The following is a 19,490-nucleotide window of genomic DNA, read 5'->3' as shown; positions in this document are numbered from 1 at the left end:
TGACGACAAAGTGGAGGGTGTTTCGAGCTCCAATCGAGCGCAACTTACTAAACGCTACTCGAACCATATATGCAGCTATGGTTTTGCACAACTACGCTATCAGCTAGCGTATGCTGTCGGACAGAGACTACGGCATCTTTGACGACCCCATCCGGCCATTTCGAGATCCAGGAAGGGGTCACCAAAACAAGGATGTTGCCAACCTCATGGGGTACATGTCGAGCGATCTTGTTGTTGAAGAGGGACGCAGCTATATGAGAGATTTTATCGTGCAGAAACTTCGTGCTACGAACGCGCTTAGACCGCAAATCAATATCAACCGCAACCGAGTGTTGATTGAACATTTATTTCAAAAATGTACCTGAACTACATTGACGTCTTCTAGTTGTTTAGCAACGCTTTTATCCTTGCTCAGACATGGGCAGAGTCGTCATCGACTACACAGACGCCTTCTCATTCTTCAGCATTGTTATCTTCTTGGCACAAACGTGGGCAATGTCCTCCTCAACTTCGTTCAGAACGTCGGCTGTGTAGACTCCTGGGGACGCAGTTACGATCCGCTCTCGCAGAGCCATTAGGGCGCTCAACGTTGACACCAACTGTGCAAAGCGACAATCAAGCTTGAGCGCCTCTGCAGAGACGTTGATAGTGGCGAGAATATCCGCAATTACGTCCGGTTTGACGTTCCTCGACTTTTTGTGAGCCCGCTGTTTCTTGGAGCGAAGGTTATCTTCGTCATCGCTGTCACTCCCGTCCACCATTGTGTTCAAACGAGCGCGTTTTGGAAGTCTTCCTTCAACTGAGGTCAGTAGGCTAGGTCTGATGAGGAGCCATTCGTGCATGTACAGGACATCGATCTTCCCCGAGCAATAGGAGAAGAAATCGTTGTCGTGCATGCCTGATACACGCGAGTTCGACAGTGCAAGCGTGCAGCGACCGCTGACACCCTTCCACATATCACGGAGCTTCGCAGCTTCATGCAGAACGATAATACCAGGATCACACTTGGCAAATGCTGGCAAGTCGGAAACGATCTTGCCCAAATCCATACGTATGTGTCGTGGAAGTACGTCCAGAACGCAGCGCTTCCCTGCGTTTGATTCGTAGCTCGGCGCGGGTTGGTCGACAGTCGATTTGGTGCACTCGCCGAGAAAATTGTTCCGAAAACATCACGTTCAGGAGCCGAATCATGCAGTGTTGCGTTCGACGCTTGGTCCCAGCGGCCGCCAATGCCTTAACGGGACCGTCATCCACACCAAGCGTTTGCATCTCGGCAAACGCTCGCTTCTGTTGCATGAGCAGAGCTACGTAGCCAGTCTTGTGATCGTTGCTATCAGCACCCTTCTTTACGATGCGCAACTGTCGAAGGTAACACTCAGTCCGTAGTTGCTTGGCTCCAAATGTCATCAAGCATGCCTCCGCCTCTTCCAGAGGGGTGGTGGCGTTGAAGAGAAGATCGGCAGTGCTTGTAGGGCGCAGAGGTGAAGCCGGAGAGGAGTTGACTGCGGACAGGTTAGGACGAACGGTCGACGGACTGGCAGACATCTTTGCGATTGGTTCTTGGGGGGTGAAGGGAATTGAAAATGAACATCCAAAGTGTATTCTCACATAAGCTTCTACCCCATCTATGTCTCTTCCGTCGCAGGTCTCCCCTCCCGTCCACCCTCCATCCACGTCCACGACCCCTAGTTTCCGTCGGTGGACGTGGATTTGATTGTGGCTAGCGGCCCCATGCGATGTCTACCAACATCTGCATCCTAGCGATATGAGACTGGGCCACGGGAGCCAAATCCACCAACAAAGTTTGGCTAAGAACGACCCTTAGGGTCGTTCCTGTAATGATGGATATGCCACGTTCTTATTCTGAGACAATCCTGTACTATCCAGGCAGCATAGCCGGCCAAAAATCCAGCCAATATAAATTCCTATATATACTTATGTTGTACCTCCAACATAAGGATCAAAAACTACCCACTCACTTTTTTTCTGGGTTTCTAAATTGCAGAGTTGCTGTAGCTACACCCTCACTCGTGTATATGGACTCCACTAATGCATACCATGTTGCACTGGTGCATGCCAGGGCACAGCAAGATACGGAGGATTACCCTACAAATGGGTCTATACGGCAGTTTTCGGTAACGTTGTGGTTCTGGTGAAAATGTGTGCTGGATTTACATGTCCACTTGCCGCCCCTCCTGTTCGTCACGGACTGGGAACTTTGTCACGGACTGGGAACTTTGTCACGGACCAGCAGACCATGGGACCCAAAACGAGGTCTTAGCGTCACGGAAACCCTATCGCTCAAGGACATCGCAAGGATAATGGGGGTCGACCGTCGAGTATTTGGCCGCATGGAGCAGGACATATTGGGTAGACTACACACTGCAGTTGTAGACTACTGGTTTTCTCGCGACGAAGCTGCACCTCAGAAGCTCATTGATTTGCTCGACGGCGCAGAGACCTCAGATATTGGGGTTAAAGGGCGAGAATGCAGCCTTGTATCGCAAAAGGGCTAAGCTAAGTGGCTACAAATACACTTTTGAAATAAAACTTCTACCCCACAACAAAGCTACATGACAAGTAGTAGTCTACAATGCAACCAGATTGTCTCTACTGGGAGACAAAATTGCTCGCCTTCCGTCGTGGCGCAACTGCAAAGATCGCCAACAACACCAACCACTGCTGGTGGAGCAGGCTCGTGGCCGTAGCCCATCGAGGCACAGCCGCAGACCTATTTGCCACTACTACATGTACCTAAACACAGAGCCACTCGTAGCCTAGAACGCATACGGTTTGCCTCCGCTCTGTTGGGAAAAACCCTCAGCTGGCCTTCAAAGTCTCAATAATTAAGATGCTCTGGACGACCTGTTCTAGCATGTATGCGATGACGTCGCAGTACCTTTTGCCGTCTCGCACGGCATACACACCATGAGCTAGCTTATACCAACCTGGCGTGGCAATGTTGGTGCGCTCATGCGTTGATTTTATCAAGTGCAGATTGATGTATTGAACTGCGTATATTTGCAACCCTGGCTTGTTTTTTCTGTATTGGTTGGGTTGCAAAACTGGCCAAATCTTGCCACCTCGCTTTTTTTAGCACTGTACCGGCCACCAGTACAATCCATCCGGCCAATCAGCGATGGAGGTTAGCCAGAAATACAACCCCGGTAGCAAATGTCAAATTACAAAAAACAAATCGCTGAAATCGTTGCTTTCACGTCCAAATTCACGTCGAAAGTGTCGTCCGTATGCAAAGGTTGCCGCTTGTGATGGCTTGCATTTGCATTTGGTAATGGTGGGGCGCATCTTCTGGAATGTGGGTGCTGGGTTGGTGCATCGAGCGCTGAACAAAACACGCATCCAGGCGGGCATGGGTTTCTCGTACCCGTCGGTGTGGCGCGCGCGGCCAGGTTTCCTGGACTGCGACATCAATCTCCATCTCAACAACGCCTCGTATCTCTTCAACATGGAGCTCGCCCGATGGCACTTTATCGCGTCAGTCTAAACTTACAAGTGAACTGACCTACGTCCGACCATTTTTCTCACTTTCTGTGCTGCTGCAACCGTTCAGCGTGACGGGCATTCTGGGCAACGTGGCGCGCCACCGCCGAGCGTTACTCGTGGCCTCCCAGGCCGTGCGCTTCCGCCACCCGATCCCGCCCTTCCGGCCTTACGAGATTCGCTCGCAGCTCGTGTTCGCGGACGCCGAGTGGATGTACTTCCTGCACAAGTTCCAGTGCCCCACTACGGGCAAGTTGTATGCCGAGGGCCTGTGCCGCGCCAGTTGCAGGCAGGACGGCGCCAAGGTCTCGGCCGCGACGCTGTACGCCGAAGTGTTCGGCGGCGACGCCGAGGCGCTGCAGATGCTGGCCAAGGATATGCCCGACGCCATCCAGCAGCTCCTCGAGTGGGACGGCGCCAACAAGATGATGCTGGAGACGCCCGCTGAGGCCGCTCGGCGCGAGAACGAGACGCAAATGCCGGCGCTGGCCTTGAATGATGGCAACTTATTCAAGAAACTGCTGGCGCAAGCCACGCGCTCGTGGAACTTGCCGGTGTGAACTGCACCTAACCGGATGTTGGGCCTCACTTTAAACCAGGTCCCAGCAATAGAAAACCTAACCTGCCGGCCCAGCGTCGCGTCGCGGCAGAGGATGGTGCTTCTCGAACATACCTTCGCCGTCGCCTGTTTTATTAGTCCACTGGTTTTCTCGTTACGATTCCCCTGCCTCCCCCCGTCGCTCGAACTCGCGACAGGACGCAAAAAAGCAAAAACAGACACATGGTTGCAGAATTACTATACTTAATCTCCGCCTTTAGGCTCGGTCCGCGCTGAACTGGAGCGTGCACTACGCTGAGAACGCGGCGGGACACGAAGGTGCCGACGGAGTGAGGCAGCTACGCCTGCTATTAAACTACTGGAGGCGCGCGGCCGCCTCTTGCTGCTCTCGAGCCGTACACAAATTGGAGCGCGTCTGGTCGTCTCATGAAGCTCGAAGCGCAGAGGGGCAGCAGCTACCCATAACTTCTTTTCTATCAGGAGGCAGCGGGAGAAATTCCACGGAACTTAACCGAACCGGAGGTCGCCGACATGACGCGATCACCCAAATGCCCAAAAGACCCAAACGGTCCCGGGTGGTTCAGTCCGAAGACGAAGGAAAGGTCTGTTTCAACCCATCGCCTCGTCGCTTAGTTGATCCGCGCCACCTTGCTAGGCACCACGACGGGGTTCTCCTCTTCGAGTTTGCGCTTGCCCGCCGTTTTAAAGTTGAACACGCACTTGTGCTCCTCCGCGTACCGGTGCTTGTTACAGAACGTGTAGTCGCAACGGCATTTGACGGCTGTCAGGCCCACCTTCATCTTGCACTCCCAGCAGCGCCGGCGGTTCTTCTGAACAGGCTTGGTGTCCTTGGCTGGAGGCTTTTCGACCGTTTTGGCCAACGCATTATCCTCGCTAAAGGACGAGGGAGGCAGCACCGACGACTTGGAGCGCTTCAGGCAGCTCTTCCGGAACGTCAGCGACGCCTGGACGCTCTGCAACACAGCGGGCGGCACGCGCGGGTATCGCACATCTGAGGGGGACGCAGAGGCGTCTGGGGACGCGTCCACGCTCGACGGAGATGCGGCGCCGCCTGAAGCCTTGAGGCAGTCGCTGCTGCTGCTGGGCGAAGGGGCCGAAGTGGTGGCCACGACGGTGGAGGAGGCGGTGGCTGTGGGCGTGGCGGAGGCCGACGACACGCTTGCGTCGGCGGGCGCGCTGGAGGAGGTGGAGGTCTTGGTCACCATGGGCTCGGCGGGGTCGGCGGCGGGCGGGGCTTCGTTAAAGACCGGGGACGAACTGCGCGCCATGGAGCGAAAGCGGAAATGAGGTCCCATTGTGCGATGGAGGGAGGGGGGAAGAAACCGCAGTCTTCTGGGACAGGGGCGGCAGGGGGGCATACAAAAACAGAGTGTGAAATCTGGCATCTGTGTAACTGCTGCGAAAAAGGCTACTGTCACCGACGGAGTAGGTGCGTTAGCTGATCTATTACAACCGACTGGTTATGACCGTATTGGACTCGAAGCATTTCCACCGGATACGTGTATACTCTCGTCGGTTGCCGTAGCCACGCAGAAATACGGAAAGTTCGTCCAGCTGGAGCGACCCGGTTTCTTCAAGATCGACGCCATACAAACTCAAGCTCAACGGCCGAGCAAAGAAAATTCGGGTGGGAGCGCACTTTTTGGAATTAGGAAGTGAGTCGCCGTGCAGGCAAAAAAGCTCGGCAGATGCTGTACTGCGGCCTGTATTGTAGTGGGGCGTTGCGTAGCCTTCGCGAGGGCAAGCAGGCGATACCTCTGCTCCTGGCCTACGCATCGCGTCAATTGGGGAGGCTTTTTTGGCCACGCTTTAAAGCGCAGTCTGTCGCGCCGACAGACTCAAAATCACCTATCGCAGCTGTCGACGCAAGCGAGCGCTGAATGCCGGTCGCCATGAATTGTCCGAGATTTGACGGCAGCAGCGACAACAACAGTATGATTTCAAAAAAGAGCTCCGAGGGCGTATACAAGTATAAATACATGTATACACTGTCCGAGGTGCCCGAGCCCTATTGGTCGAAAAGGTGTTCCATTCTAGGCCTGGCCGCAATTGGCCTTCACCGGCAAGATCAATTCGGCGCGAAGTTGCGGTGGCGCTCCCCAAATGGGAATTCTCATCGCTGAAAGGGAGCTCTCATTGCTGCATTGGCCACATGTGCTCCCCGAGGCGAAAGCGTGCAGCCGCACTTTGCGCAATACGCTATCTTACCGGTCAGTCCCAGCTGGGCACGTGGGAGCCGCCAGCGTCCTTTTCTGCGGGTATGGCTGAACGACGAGGACCTGCTGATTCCTCCTCCTCCTCTTCTCGCCCTGCTTCACACAGACAACCTCCCCCTCAGTCGGTAGTTGATATTCTGCGCAGGGCATTACTGCGGCGAATACGTTCGGGGCTCCGGGGTCCCCTTCCCATCTGCACCAGCCTGTCCTGGGCATATATGTACACGCATACGCCGTACGGCGCCGACAGTTAGGTCAGTGAGCATGCACAAACCGCAGGCAGTGGGCACGTCGGACAAATCCATTTTCGTCTTGTCCGTCGTCACTAAGCAATCCCCATCTTGCGTCATATCCCGCCCTACCATTCAACATGACCATCACTCCGTGTCACAATCCGCTTCAATGACCATCCTACTTTTGCTCCTCCCGCACTCCTCAAGCTCAGTAGAAAACGCCGCCTCTATGCGGCTCGGCCTGGAGCCTCTCTCGCCGCGCATGTCTTCACAAGGATCTGCGGCTCGTCGGCCTTCGTCCCGCGCCTCCGCATTCTCTCCCATAGACGTAGACGGCGACTCCACAGACGATGCAGAGCCTCCTTCTGCACTCTCTCCAGTGTCTACTCGACCGTCGTTCCTGGATCTTCGAGCGCAACGGACGATGGAGCTGCGCGACGACAGCAGCGACGAGAGCGAGAAGAAGAGTAATGACGTCAGCAGCGTCGACACATCTCCCAAGAAGTCCGCGCTCAACTTCTTTTTCAATGCCGGTACAAGTGTAGCGGACCGATCCACGCCCAAGAAGAGAAGCAGGAACAGCTTCAGTTACAGTGACATCCGAGCAAGAAGAGTTAGCAGTGTACTCAGCTCTCCGTCCAAGGACGAGCCGCACGAAGTCATTAGTGCCACTCGCACGAACATTTGCGGCGAGAAGTATGACAGGTGTGAGCTCGATTTTGGCGAGGATCGAGTGATGCTCACGCTCTGGAAAGCGGATTCAAGAAAGTGGGAGGGGCACGTCAAGTACGCACACATGGGGAGGTTCTGGTAAGGTTGAGAAGGTGCTTTGAGGAGATTGGGGGTATCTAAGTGGCTGTTGGCGTTGTTGCTAGTTTCTCGCGAGTGGATCGCCCGCCGTACATTTTGCTACTGCAGATGGATAAGACGAAGGGCAGGTCGAGGCTGGCAGAGTTTTATGACTCGGTTTTTGCGAGAATTTGCTCCCAGAACAACGACCTTGTGGTGCAGCCGCCTAGTATGTGTTCACGGGAGGTTGTTGCTTGTGTGCTGAAGTGGAGGGTGCTGAAGGTGTGATGTGGCGTGTTTTGTGCAGAGGTGTATGGTGTCGTGTTCTACTTCGATGAGCAAATGGACTACATGCGCTGCCAGAGCATGGGCGACAGCAACCCGAAGCTGGCGCGGCTTTTGCAGGAAAAGTTATCGTGAGTCAGGATGTGTGGAGAGATGCTGCTTGCTTGTATTTATCTAACATTGAATGTGGTATGATTTCATGCAGAGAGAGTGAAGTACGAGACTTTTCAAAATGGGACGTTGTGCACAAGTCACGGCTTCCACGGCGCGAGTTGAAAAGAAGTACTGCTTCTTCTAGTCCTGGTGGTCACATATTAGCGTCATTGGTGGGGAATGGTGCTAAACGCGCTATTGGCAGCGTAAGGCATTTTTTTCGCCCAGTGCCACGGCCTTCCGTCTTAGAAGACGACGAAAATCTCTCAGTTGTCCGAGATCATGCTGGGTCTAACCGGGCCCGGACGTTGGATCTGTCGCGTGAAAGCAATGGATTGTCGGTTTCTGATGTAGGCGAGGAAAAGACTCCAATTCAGGTTGACGATGCAAGTTCCGACAAGCGAAATTATGGATTTCCAAACGCAGACAATAGCGTTGAATCGGCTGTTACGATTCAAAACACTCCAGATGAATCGGGTAGAAGAGCCACGTTACTGGAGGCTTCAACCGCTTCTCCACTGAGGAAAGAGGAGGGAAAAAAGGAGAAAGTGGAGAGTAAGAAGCGAGCAGCCTCGAGCCGGCGAGAGGATGAACGATTGAAACGAAGGAGAATAGAAAGTCGCCGCAATGAAGTACTGCTTACGTATCCCTATGACGGGTCGGATACGTCTGGGCGAATATCGGTGACACTTGGAGATGTGGACCGTCTCGTTCCGGGGGAGTTCCTGAACGATAATATCATTGATTTTTATCTCAGGTAAGTCTTTGCTTTGGCATCGGCAATTGCGGAGTAGGATCTGACGTGTGAGCTTCGACTGTGCATAGATTTCTCTGGCGTCATTTGGAGTCGTGGCAGCAGCAGCAAATGTATTTCTTCACCTCGCATTTTTTCACGCAGCTCAATGGAACCAATGGCGCTCATGAGCTCGCTACCGCCGACCCTGACGAGCGATTTGCGCGGGTGGCTCGCTGGACGCAAAAGGAGACCAATCTTTTCGACAAACGTTTTTTATTTATTCCTATAAACGACAGGTATTTCTTTTGGCTGTCTCCTTCGAAACTGAAACATGTTGTATCTGACGGTGTACGTGTGTTGTGTTTGTGGGCGTAGTTTTCACTGGAGCGTAGCTGTATTTTGCAACCCAGGCTCCGCTATTATCAAAAAGCACAGAAAAATAAGACGCCGTCGCCCAGTGGTTCCTGATGCGCACTGTAACGACAAGAATGAAGTTGTGGATCTGGTAGATGGTGGTGGAGACAACGGAGAGCGATATTCGGCAGCAGTGGAGAACGGTGATGACAGTCCTAAAGAGGAAGAGGTTGAAGAGGAAGAGGTACCGTCATGTCAAGAAGATCGGCGAGCAAACCCTCCCTGTCTTTTGTTTCTGGATTCCCTTCGCTGTCATCGCAAGAAAAAGTTTACAAAAATGCTGCGTAACTATCTGGAATGTGAATGGAAAGCGCGATTCGCCTCCAGAGCTGTTGTTGGTATGCCGACTGCAGTGGATAAAGAGGGCATTGAAGAGGAGGAGGCTATCGTGACGACTTTTGACTCTGAGAGCATCCATCTGGTCGAGCCCAATGTGAGTCGTTGACTGTATCCTAAATGCCTGTCGCTCCCGGTTCTAATATTTGTGGTCGTTTGCGTATATTGTGTAGATCCCGCTGCAAAGTAATAGTTCAGACTGTGGAGTGTTCCTGCTCATGTACGCTGCATCGATCGTGCGTCTATTCCCTGCGGGAATGACTCGCGAAGAACTGGAGAGCAACTTGACGTCAACGTTATCAACGGAAATGTTCCGGGACGAGCATGTACTGGAGTTCCGTGAATATTTACAGCAACTCCTCTTCTGCCTACAGTTTCTGGAGAAGAATGGGCTTCCAGAGGAGCATGTGAAGCAAGAGGAACTCGAAACGTTCACTATCGACTAGAATTGAACTGCGGAATTACGAAAAGCGTCACACGCTTTATAATATTACTGTGCACTGATGTTACCTTGCCGTAAGCAAATTATTGTGATGATGATGGCAGCAGGCGTCGAAGGCCGCGCACCATGAACTCGCGTTGGGTGGGGGCTTCGACGACAAGATCGAGCGTTCGCCACCGGCAAACGATGGAAAGGCAGAGCTCGGGAAGTGGCATGGACTTGGAATACTTGCGTGCCGCTGACACGAATGCGTCCGTCGAGTGGCCCTCCCTAATCTCTAAAACTTCACGAAGCGGGATGGAACGCCCTCGCTTAGTGTTTCCTGATATGCCGTTGCCGCTCCTATTGCTTGACAGCATCGAGGCGCTACGGCTTGTCCACGTGATACACTCCTCCATGAAGTTGATGCCAATGGTGGTGGAGTGGGGTGTGGTCGACTCCTTGTTGCCATATTTGACGACCTGAAAACCACGGGAGAGCAACTCTGCGAACCCCAGTTCTTCACAGTCCTCAACACGAGCAACTTCAAAATCTTCCGGGGTTCTACTACCAGTCGATCCAGACATTTCATCATCAACCGCGTCGAACCAAGGATGGCCCAGCAAGGCTTCAGCTGAAATGCGCTCGGTATCATTTATCCTGAGCATCTCCAGCAGCACGTCCTGTGCTAAGGGGCTCACTATTCGCCACTGCGCACTACAGCGGTTCAAACAGCTCATATCGCGCACGTCGACATCAGTCGGAAAGTGATTCATACACTGCAAAGCAGCTGCAGACTCCACACTGAATGGGAATGCGCCGAAGAGCAGCACGTATAGCACGACGCCCAGGCTGAAGACGTCAGATTTAAGTCCATACGGGCGTCCGCAGAGTAACTCGGGAGCTGCATATTCCATCGTGCCGCAGCTACGCTTTAGCTTTGTCGTCGGCTGTGGGAGTTCCTTCGCCAGTCCAAAGTCTGCAATCTTGACGGTGTTGCCGTGAATTAAGATGTTTTCTGGTTTGATGTCGCGATGTAGCACACAGCGGCGGTGCAGATAGGCAAGCCCCTCTACCACCTGTCGAATGATACGGCGTGCCTCTGGTTCGGGAAGGCGCTGGCGCTCAATTAACAGATCACACAAGTCGCCATCCTTCAAATAGTCCATGACGACGTAATGAAGGTTCTTTTCTCGCTCGTAGACACCTTCAAGGCTGACCACATTCGGGTGCGACAGAGTGCGTAGAAGCCGCTCCTCCTCTTCCAGCGCAGGGCACATTTTGCAGCATTTGACGGCGCACAATTGGCCCGTCATGCGATTTACAGCACGGTGGACGATCGAGAATGAGCCTTCACCGATCTCCTTCATCAACAAGTATTTGGCGGAGAAGGCGTCGAACGTCTTCACTTCCACCAAGCTGTTCAGCATCGGCAACAAGTGCGTAGGAGAGGTCATATCCATATCTTCTTCATCTTTGGCTTGAAACAATGCGCGTCTGCGTGCATCGATCATGTATCGCAGACACTCTGTCCACGCCGCGTGGTCTGCTTCATTTTCTGCTTTCAAAAGCATCGGCACTCCCACGGCCTTAGCGGGTGTTTGATGACCCACGACCTCAACGTGCTTGAGAATTAAAACCATCGACCCAGCACCAGACGCCGTTCTGTTGGGCCACGACGTTCGCCCACGCTTTTCCGTTTGGTCTTCATAAGCTTCACCGGCTTTTGGCGTCGTCTTTGGAGATCTACTACCGCTGCTGTAGCTGCTGTTGCTGGGTGTGCGGTCGTGATCCTGTACCAGCACTGATTGGGGCGTGAAAAGCACTTCAAACAGCGGCGTGGAAGCGTCCTGTGTCTTGTAGCACATCACTCCGTGCTCACGAAGGCGGAAATATTTGGGTTTCCAGCTCTTGAGCAGCCCCGCAGCCATCGGGACGCGATGCTGGAGGTACCCGCTGTGGTACCGTTTCCCGCTCTGCTGGCGAGGACTCAGAGCTTCTTGATACGATAACGACTGTCTATTGTCCAGAGGAGACGTCGACGGTTTGGTCAGGTCCAAGTGCGGCATCTCGGGCAGTTGCTGTACGGGGGCGTCCCCCAACTCGTCGAAGACCGAGGAACCGGCAGAACTTTTGCGTCCTTCGGCGTTGGCCCCGAACACGAAGGAGAAACAAGGCGACGTCATGCACGTGGACGCGGTGGCACTGGACGTCGGCGAGCTCAAGTCACTCGTGGGTCTTTTCTCAGGCGTGGACGGTGAGGGCTCTGGTTCGTGGCAGGGGCTGCCCGTCTGAGACGGCGAAGCCTGCGGGTCGGCCATGGGGTTTATGACTTGAAATAGCGAGTCTTGTCCAGTGACGCACTTTCGCAACGGAGATTAATCAACACAACGACGGGAGTTGGTGCGGAATGTGCGCAGGTTAACCCTCTCCTCATACGGGGTTGCTGTTGACCGGGCAGTTCTGGAAATGAAGGTTGGGCCATTTTTCCGCAGTTGCCGTGAATGCGTGCAATGATGTACCACTGTACCACTAGCCACACACAACCCAAATCAGAGTATAGAGGGGTTAGCACATACAGGTTCAAGTCAGAAGTCCCTTCAGACGGTATGCAGTTCTACAGGCAGCGCGCACATCGCCCGTCACTCGAACGAGGGTTGTAGGAAATATGTCATTACACTGTCGCAATTGAGATGGACGCGCGTGACGTCGGGCGACGCTCCTGCTCGCCGACTCGGCGGCCGAGAGCGCGAAGGAGGCGCCGACGGGGATCCTCGAGCAGCTCGCGGGGAAGTTCGACGCCTTCTGATAGTTCTACTTGCTTTTCGCGTCGAAATCGCCACTCTAAACGCCAGGAATCGACAAGTCGTTGCCGCAGTCGCAGTCCGCGGAGATTCGAGCGTAGATATCGCGACAGACGTCGTCTGACCTCCTTCTCACGTCCCGGAAGCAGCCGAAGCGATTCTCGTTATGGTGACACTTTCGCCGGAGCTCAGGTAGATCTGGATCAAAAGTTATGCACTATTGAAGTTCGATACTCACACTTGCATCGCAGGAAACGCGGGGAATTCGTCATCTGGATAGTGGCAAGGCGGCTGAAGCAGCCAAGCCACGACGCATCGCGCCCAATGCGTCAGCGCTCAATTCGATTCTGCTGAGCACTGCACGGTCGAGAGATCGCATGGACGAACGGGAGCGAGCTCGAGCCCAGAAGAAGCTCGAGAGCCTCAACAGAACAGCAAGGACATCAACAATGTGAACATGGCGGTTGTTAGTGAGGGAGGCAAGGCGTTCGATATTCGAGTTAGAGAGGAATGCAGGAGCTTTAAGTCGTGATATCCATCGTTTGTCTACACTGCGTGCTCCTTGGTTGGGTCCCAGCAGGTAACCGGGTACTCGTCGAGAGCAGCCAGTTTCTTGATCTGCGCGGCAGTCAGCTTTACATTTGCAGCTTCGAGGTTTGACCTCTGGTGCTCAGCGTGCACCGACTTGGGTAGAACAATGAAGTCGCTGGCCAAACTGAAGGCCACCAGCACTTGAGCTGGCGTGGCGCCCACCTCATTGGCGATTTCGAGTAGCGTCAGGTCTGTCCTTTTCTGGGGCGAGTAAGCCTCAAGTAGGATCTCATTCTCCTCGTCACGCGTGGCAACATCACCCAGTGCATGCAGCAGGTACAGATCGATTTACCCAAGACCAAGCTTCTCATTGCTGGTCTTGGTGGTGAGTGGCCAAGGCCTTTTCGTATCCCAATTGCTGACGAACAATTTTCTCGTGAAGAAAACTTCTTCGCGAGGAAGGCCCGAATCCTTCCGTCGATCGCCTCGTTCTCGTAATACTGAGCTGCAACGCAGATAGCACGGCGCTGTACGACTCCTGACCAAGCTCCGATTGGTTCACTTCAGCTTGTTATAGGCATGAACCAGACGCCACTTCCCGTTCGGCTTGCGAACGCAGAAGGTGGGCGTCGAGTGCGGAGACTTCGACTCATGCACCATGCCTGCCTTTGCCTTCGCGGCGAAGAAGGCAGCCCAATCCGACGACAGGACTTTCGCTTCCACTGGGCAACGTCTTGGTTGGAATACTTGCACTCATCGAGTCTGGATGTGCAAAGCTGGCCTAGTGTTTATTGGCTTTCGCTGCAGTTGGCTGGTTCAAGCAAGATCCACCAACTCTCTACGTCATGCTCTACTAGGATGAAAGAAAGAACGATATGTATTGAGGTTGCTCCGACACTAACGCTACAATGTAGCTTCCTGGTTGAAGTCAACGATCCTTGTCGGCTAAAATGCAATGATCGTGATCACGTGGAAGGGCTGTCTCCCCTGTCACTCGTGCATTCACACGGCGTGGTCCCTAATTGGGTCCCAGCCCACCACCAAATACTCGTCGAGAGCTGCGAGCTTCGCGACCTGATCCGGTGTCAACTTGACGTTCGCTCCGTCGAGGTTGGTCTTCTGACGCTCAGCGTTCACTGACTTTGGTAGCGTGATGAAGTCGTTGGCCAAGCTGAACGCCACCAGCACTTGAGCAGGAGTAGCCCCCACTTCGTTCGCGATGTCCAGAAGTGTGGGGTCCTCCAATTTACGAGCTCTAGCCAGAGGCGAGTAAGCCTGGAGGAGGATGTCATGCTCCTTGCAGTACTTGACCAACGTCGGACGCATCATCCACGGGTGAAGCTCCACTTGGTTCACGGCAGGTTTGACCCTCGCTGTTTTCAGGAACTTCTCGAGATGAGCCTCGCTGAAGTTGGAGACGCCAATGTCCTTGAGGATACCTTGCTCTTGAAGCTCTTCGAGAGCACGCCAAGACTCGTCGCGTGTCGAGACGTCACCAGGCGCGTGGAGCAGATACAGGTCAATATAGCCGAGTCCGAGCTTCTCGTTGCTCTCCTTGGTGGCTTGCAACGCTTTTTCGTATCCCCAGTTGTTGATGAAGAGCTTGGTAGTCACGAAAACCTCCTCACGGGGGATACCGGAGTCACGAACGGCACGGCCGACATCAGCTTCGTTCTCGTAGTATTGGGCCGTGTCGATGTGGCGATAGCCATGCTTCAGCGCCGAAAGCACTGCGTTGTAGGTTTCGACGCCGGGCTCCGAGAGGTACACGCCCAAGCCAAGCATTGGGATCTCGGCACCGCTTGGTAGTTTCTTGGTAGGGATTGTTACGCTCATCGTTGGAGCTTGGGCGAGTTAGTAGTGAAGTCGAGGCGCTTGGGAGGTAGCTGGAAGGTTGGAGAGTGAGATATCGATCGCGTTTTCAGAAGCTTGCGAGGACTTCGTTGTCACTGGAAGCGCAAAGTGCGTAATCTGGCAAGTCGAGCAACTTTGCTGACGCACGGAAGCCTTTTGAGCGATCCACTTCATCGGGGGCATCGAGACTCGAGACTATGGTGCGTAAACCAAAGACTCCCTTGGGGTATTAGATGATGCACGAGCAGACAGTGCGTTTCAACGTCTGGGCTTCAATGGCTAATTGCTACGAAGCACGATACAATCATTCAAGTGTTTGCTTTCATGCTCTTGAAACAGTCAACAGGTTTCGCAAAGGCAAAACGTATAAAATTAGTCGTTGTTTTGCCACTCGAGTTCAGCCATGGCTGTGCCGAATCGGAGGCTGCGTTCACGCTTGCGACTTAAGGGAAATGATGACATCCCTCCTAGTAAAGCTCTTCTCCCGTCACACAAGCTGCAATGCTTTTCTGTCGCCTGCCTCGGTAATTCCGCCCCAATCCTCAGATCCGAACCTACATTATTTGAAATTGGCTCACCACGACTTCTACCTGCTCTGGTAGACATGCCCCATCTCGAGTTTGGCGATAAAATTGTTTTGCCACCGGTGCGCGATCCCCTCTTCAGTCGAATGCTATGCGTGTATTCGCCTAACTTAGCCATACAGAAAGTTCTGCTTGAGTTGCAGTGTCTGAAGATCCCTACGCCGTTGCTCTTCATGGTACGCAGTGCAGCCACCTGAAATAATCATCAGTGGGTAAACGTATATTGGCGGTGCGAATTGCGCATTGTGTAGGCTCGAGCTGCAGACCAACTACAAGAGAGTTCAGATCTGTGCAGTCGTCAATACTGTTCCGTCCAAGAATTTAGTGCTCCCGATGGACAAGTTTTCCTGCCCTATTGGCTCATGCAGAGCCTTCATTTGCCTGAAGGTGGCTCCGTTGTAGTAACAAGTGTCGTTAACATTCCTCGCGGCATTTACTGTCGATTGCAACCCGAGACTGCAAGCTTTCTCGATCTCGCGGCAGAAATCGGCCCAAAGGTAAGGATTTTCACCCCACCTGAATCTTTGTACTGGTTTGTCGGAAGATGCTGAATAAAGCTGTGCTAGCTGTTAATGGAGACAGCTATGCGAAAATACTCAGTATTGAGTGTGAACGCGACCATAGTGATTGAGTATGGCAATGTGCGGTACTACGTCCGAGTAGCAGAGCTCAAACCAGCTGCGGTCGTGAGTTTATGCGGTGATGTTGACTTGGAGATGGACTTCATGCCCCCAGCGGTGCGTTTGAGATTCTTTACTGCGAATAATTAATATTGGTAGCTTATTGCAACACTACTCGATCGTTAGGGATCTGATCTAAAGCGGCCGTCCACTGGAAAATCATCAGCATCAAATGAAATTGCTAGTGTGCAGCCTGCTACTCAAGATTTAAGCCCCATGGCCGTCGACAAACCAGATAATTCAAGCTTAGCAATGGGATACGGAAGAAGGTTGAGGGATGGTGGATATGTAGAAAGCACAATCGTCGATGCGTCAGTCACAACGGCAGAAAAAGCGAAACCTCTCCACAAAATCCATATCGGTGCCTTGCAGAAGGCGCAACAAAGTGTTCGAGACAAGCAATTAAAACCAGTTTCCATTGCAGCAGTTGCTGCAGCCGCAGACTCGACGGTACTTGCTGCACAACTTCGTAGTGCTCAAGGATCTTTTTCAACCCCGGGATATACTCTCGGCACAGCTCAATCTCCAGAGTGCGTAGCTCCCAGAACCGATGCAGTTGGGCAAGCATGTGCAAGCAATTGCCGCTCAAACAGTTTGGAAAACGAACAAACTTCTCGAAGCGACTGCCAGCCAGGTATTCAAACATGCAAATTGTGTTTGGCTGGTGTTTCTTCGATAAACATGGAGCTTCATACTCTACGTTGTGCTAAAAACCTAGCTTACCACAAGGTACGCTAGCAAATCCTGCACAAGAATGACTTTGGTAGCTTACATTGCAGTGTGTTTGAACGTTATGGCAGTTTGAGTGCTCCATTTGTCACGAATATGTTTTACGCGTAGATGAAAGTCGCCATCACCACTGCCCGGACTGCCCAGTCCTGTGTGAAAGCAGTGAGTTACTGGCAGATCACCGCCAACAGGAGCACACAGCGTCTTGCAAGTGCACATTTTGTGGTACATTGTTCACACGTGCAAAATTACAGGACCACGTAGACAATAGTCGATGCGAGCACGCTTTGGTGCCTGTACGTACTGATCGAGATTATGTCCCTTTAATGCACTAATTGACCCGTGATCGTAGTGCTTGTTGTGTGCTTTAGCTTTCAAGAAGAAGGATATGAAGCAGCATTCTATCATGTGCTCCAGCCGAACCGAGCGTTGTGATGTAGGTGGCTATTTCACTGCATCCTGGATGTTACTAACGCGGATTTTGTTGCAGGGATGCAAAACGTACATCAAAATTACGGAGTTTGACGCACACCGAGGTGAGTGCGAGACACGGAATTCACTACAAGCTTCTGCAGCTTCCGGGTCCAACGCAAGCTCCAAGGTGACCAACCCGCATTCACCTCGGAGAGCTAAAGCCTCTAACCAGGTTGGTGTCGAATGTGCGTACTGCTCGCAAGGAGGCTTTGGCAGTATCGCAGCCGTGGAACATCATGTCATGCACAGGTGCCAAATTGCAAAGTCGTTTGACTTTTTTCCAACTGCAAGCAGCAACCAGGACGAAGCAGCTCAGCCCCAAACAGTAAGTTCCGACGCACCTAGCGTCGAAAGCACTCGTCCACTTATTGCTCAAGGACGCATGCGACGCAAAGGAGACACCAACGCTTTGCACCAATCGACAATTTCTCGAGTAACCCCACCGAGCACCACTCAGTCTCGAGTCTCTTTCAGCAGACGTACCCCTCCAGGTCCGTCAACGCTGTTCCCAGCCCCCCGACTGCCACAACAACCAGGAAAACTACGAAAGCCAAAGCCCAGACCGAATCGACAGCTTCGTTCACTGCCGCAACGATCTACAAAAGTACCCGAAGGTCTACCTGCAGCCAGCATCAGCGAGGAAAAATCCAACTCAGGCCCAGTCGATTTGTGCATCTCCAATAGTGGTGGCACATTGCACGACTTTGAACCGCCTCAACCTCGTTCTCAAACCAATATTCGAGCAAGAAAACACCCAGGTCGCCTGGACAAGCTGCCATAACCATTGCGCCACGTCACAGATGTCTGGTTACACGTTGAAGTGCTCTAAATGGTTACGCTCTGCAATATCCACCAATAGTATCATCACATCTCAACTTCCTCCTTCCTATTCGTCTAAATTCATTTTTGGCGGGAGAGCTGTCACCCCTTCCCCACCTCATACCCAATCACAGAGCCCTTTCCTCATGCCCCCCGTCCCGCCATCTTTTCGCGCCAAAATCCTTCCAACACCAACACCAACCAGCACCAGTCGGCAATTTGCCTCGTCCAGCCTTTTCCTCCTCCTCCCAGAATCATGTTCGAGGCGCGACTACCGCAGGGCCGCATCGTGAAGCTCATCGTGGAGGCCATGAAGGACCTCATCTCCGAGGGCAACATCGACTGCACCAAGTCGGGCCTGGCGCTACAGTCCATGGACGGCTCGCACGTTTCGCTCGTGTCGCTGCTGCTGCGCGCCGAGGGCTTCGAGCACTACCGCTGCGACCGCAACATCTCGCTGGGCGTGCAGACGGCGTCGTTGTCCAAAATCCTCAAGTGCTCGGGCAACGATGATGCGCTGTCGCTCTCAGCCGAGGACAACGGCGACGCGCTCAATATCATGTTCGAGGCCACCTGTACGTTGTCTTATTTGTGCCTCATTTGCCACAAACAAAAATAGCATGTACTAAAAATAGTTGTTTCTGGCAGCTGGCGACCGCGTTTCCGACTTTTCGCTCAAGTTGATGGACATTGACAGTGAGCATTTGGGTATCCCTGGCACGGAATATGTCGCGACGGTGCGCATGCCCGCGGGCGAGTTCCAGCGCATCTGCCGCGACCTGCAGACCATGGGCGACACGTGCACCATCGCCGTGGGTAAGGAGGGCGTCAAGTTCTCCGTGTCGGGCGATCTGGGCGCGGGCAACATCACGCTCAAGAACAACACGGCCGCCGAGAAGGAGAGCGACCGCGTCATCATCACCATGGAGGAGCCCGTGGAGCTCACGTTCGCGCTCCGGTATTTAAATATGTTCGCCAAGGCCACGCCGCTCTCGGAGACCGTGACGCTCAGTATGTCGCCCGGCATCCCAGTGGTCGTCGAGTACGCCATTGGCGACATGGGCTACATCCGTTTCTACCTCGCGCCGAAGGTCGAGGAGGACGACTAAGCAGGTTTTGAGGCCTGTCGAGTGCCCTCCGTTAGAACCGGTTGACTGCTTTTTGTTTGCATAGAAGTCTGCAGGCTTTGAGCGCTGCGCTGTTAGGATCAGGCACACAACCAAGAGTCGGATTAAATTCGCATCAAGCTTTATTTCCCAACGTTGAAGTGAAGCTTGTAGAAGTAATGCGAAATGGTGGTGATCATATTGATTGAAGCGTGGCATCGTAGCCATTTTGGTTTGACCATTTT

General features: G+C 53.2%; 7 protein-coding genes across 7 annotated transcripts; 3 read left to right on the top strand and 4 right to left on the bottom strand.

Moving 5' to 3' along the window:
* Positions 1-437: 437 nt before the first annotated feature.
* Positions 438-761, bottom strand: KRP23_14405 (uncharacterized protein; the record flags this gene model as incomplete). The annotated part of the gene is made up of 1 exon (XM_067885224.1): positions 438-761. One exon carries the CDS (start codon positions 759-761, stop codon positions 438-440), a length of 324 nt encoding a protein of 107 aa, XP_067737420.1.
* Positions 762-3,292: 2,531 nt separating this feature from the next.
* On the top strand, positions 3,293-4,061 carry KRP23_14404 (Protein THEM6; the record flags this gene model as incomplete). The annotated part of the gene is made up of 2 exons (XM_067885223.1): positions 3,293-3,495; positions 3,572-4,061. The coding sequence occupies 2 exons, from the start codon at positions 3,293-3,295 to the stop codon at positions 4,059-4,061; spliced, it is 693 nt and encodes a 230-aa protein (XP_067737419.1).
* A 628-nt stretch (positions 4,062-4,689) lies between these two features.
* On the bottom strand, positions 4,690-5,376 carry KRP23_14403 (AN1-type zinc finger protein 6; the record flags this gene model as incomplete). The annotated part of the gene is made up of 1 exon (XM_067885222.1): positions 4,690-5,376. The coding sequence occupies one exon, from the start codon at positions 5,374-5,376 to the stop codon at positions 4,690-4,692; it is 687 nt and encodes a 228-aa protein (XP_067737418.1).
* A 1,383-nt stretch (positions 5,377-6,759) lies between these two features.
* KRP23_14402 (Sentrin-specific protease 7) lies at positions 6,760-9,689 on the top strand (the record flags this gene model as incomplete). Its single annotated transcript, XM_067885221.1, has 7 exons — positions 6,760-7,340; positions 7,406-7,548; positions 7,627-7,735; positions 7,810-8,514; positions 8,583-8,789; positions 8,869-9,340; positions 9,417-9,689. The coding sequence occupies 7 exons, from the start codon at positions 6,760-6,762 to the stop codon at positions 9,687-9,689; spliced, it is 2,490 nt and encodes an 829-aa protein (XP_067737417.1).
* A 79-nt stretch (positions 9,690-9,768) lies between these two features.
* On the bottom strand, positions 9,769-11,985 carry KRP23_14401 (Serine/threonine-protein kinase DCLK3; the record flags this gene model as incomplete). Its single annotated transcript, XM_067885219.1, has 1 exon — positions 9,769-11,985. The coding sequence occupies one exon, from the start codon at positions 11,983-11,985 to the stop codon at positions 9,769-9,771; it is 2,217 nt and encodes a 738-aa protein (XP_067737416.1).
* Positions 11,986-14,001: 2,016 nt separating this feature from the next.
* On the bottom strand, positions 14,002-14,835 carry KRP23_14400 (9,11-endoperoxide prostaglandin H2 reductase; the record flags this gene model as incomplete). Its single annotated transcript, XM_067885218.1, has 1 exon — positions 14,002-14,835. The coding sequence occupies one exon, from the start codon at positions 14,833-14,835 to the stop codon at positions 14,002-14,004; it is 834 nt and encodes a 277-aa protein (XP_067737415.1).
* Positions 14,836-18,395: 3,560 nt separating this feature from the next.
* KRP23_14399 (Proliferating cell nuclear antigen 2) lies at positions 18,396-19,248 on the top strand (the record flags this gene model as incomplete). The annotated part of the gene is made up of 2 exons (XM_067885217.1): positions 18,396-18,714; positions 18,788-19,248. The coding sequence occupies 2 exons, from the start codon at positions 18,396-18,398 to the stop codon at positions 19,246-19,248; spliced, it is 780 nt and encodes a 259-aa protein (XP_067737414.1).
* Positions 19,249-19,490: the final 242 nt, after the last annotated feature.

Source organism: Phytophthora ramorum (assembly GCF_020800215.1).
Source record: "Phytophthora ramorum isolate Pr-102 chromosome Unknown Phyram_PR-102_s0021, whole genome shotgun sequence".
NCBI classification, from domain to species: Eukaryota; Oomycota; class Peronosporomycetes; order Peronosporales; family Peronosporaceae; genus Phytophthora; species Phytophthora ramorum.
The sequence above is the reverse complement of the archived record's forward strand: the minus strand, read 5'-3'. Positions and strand labels throughout refer to the sequence as shown.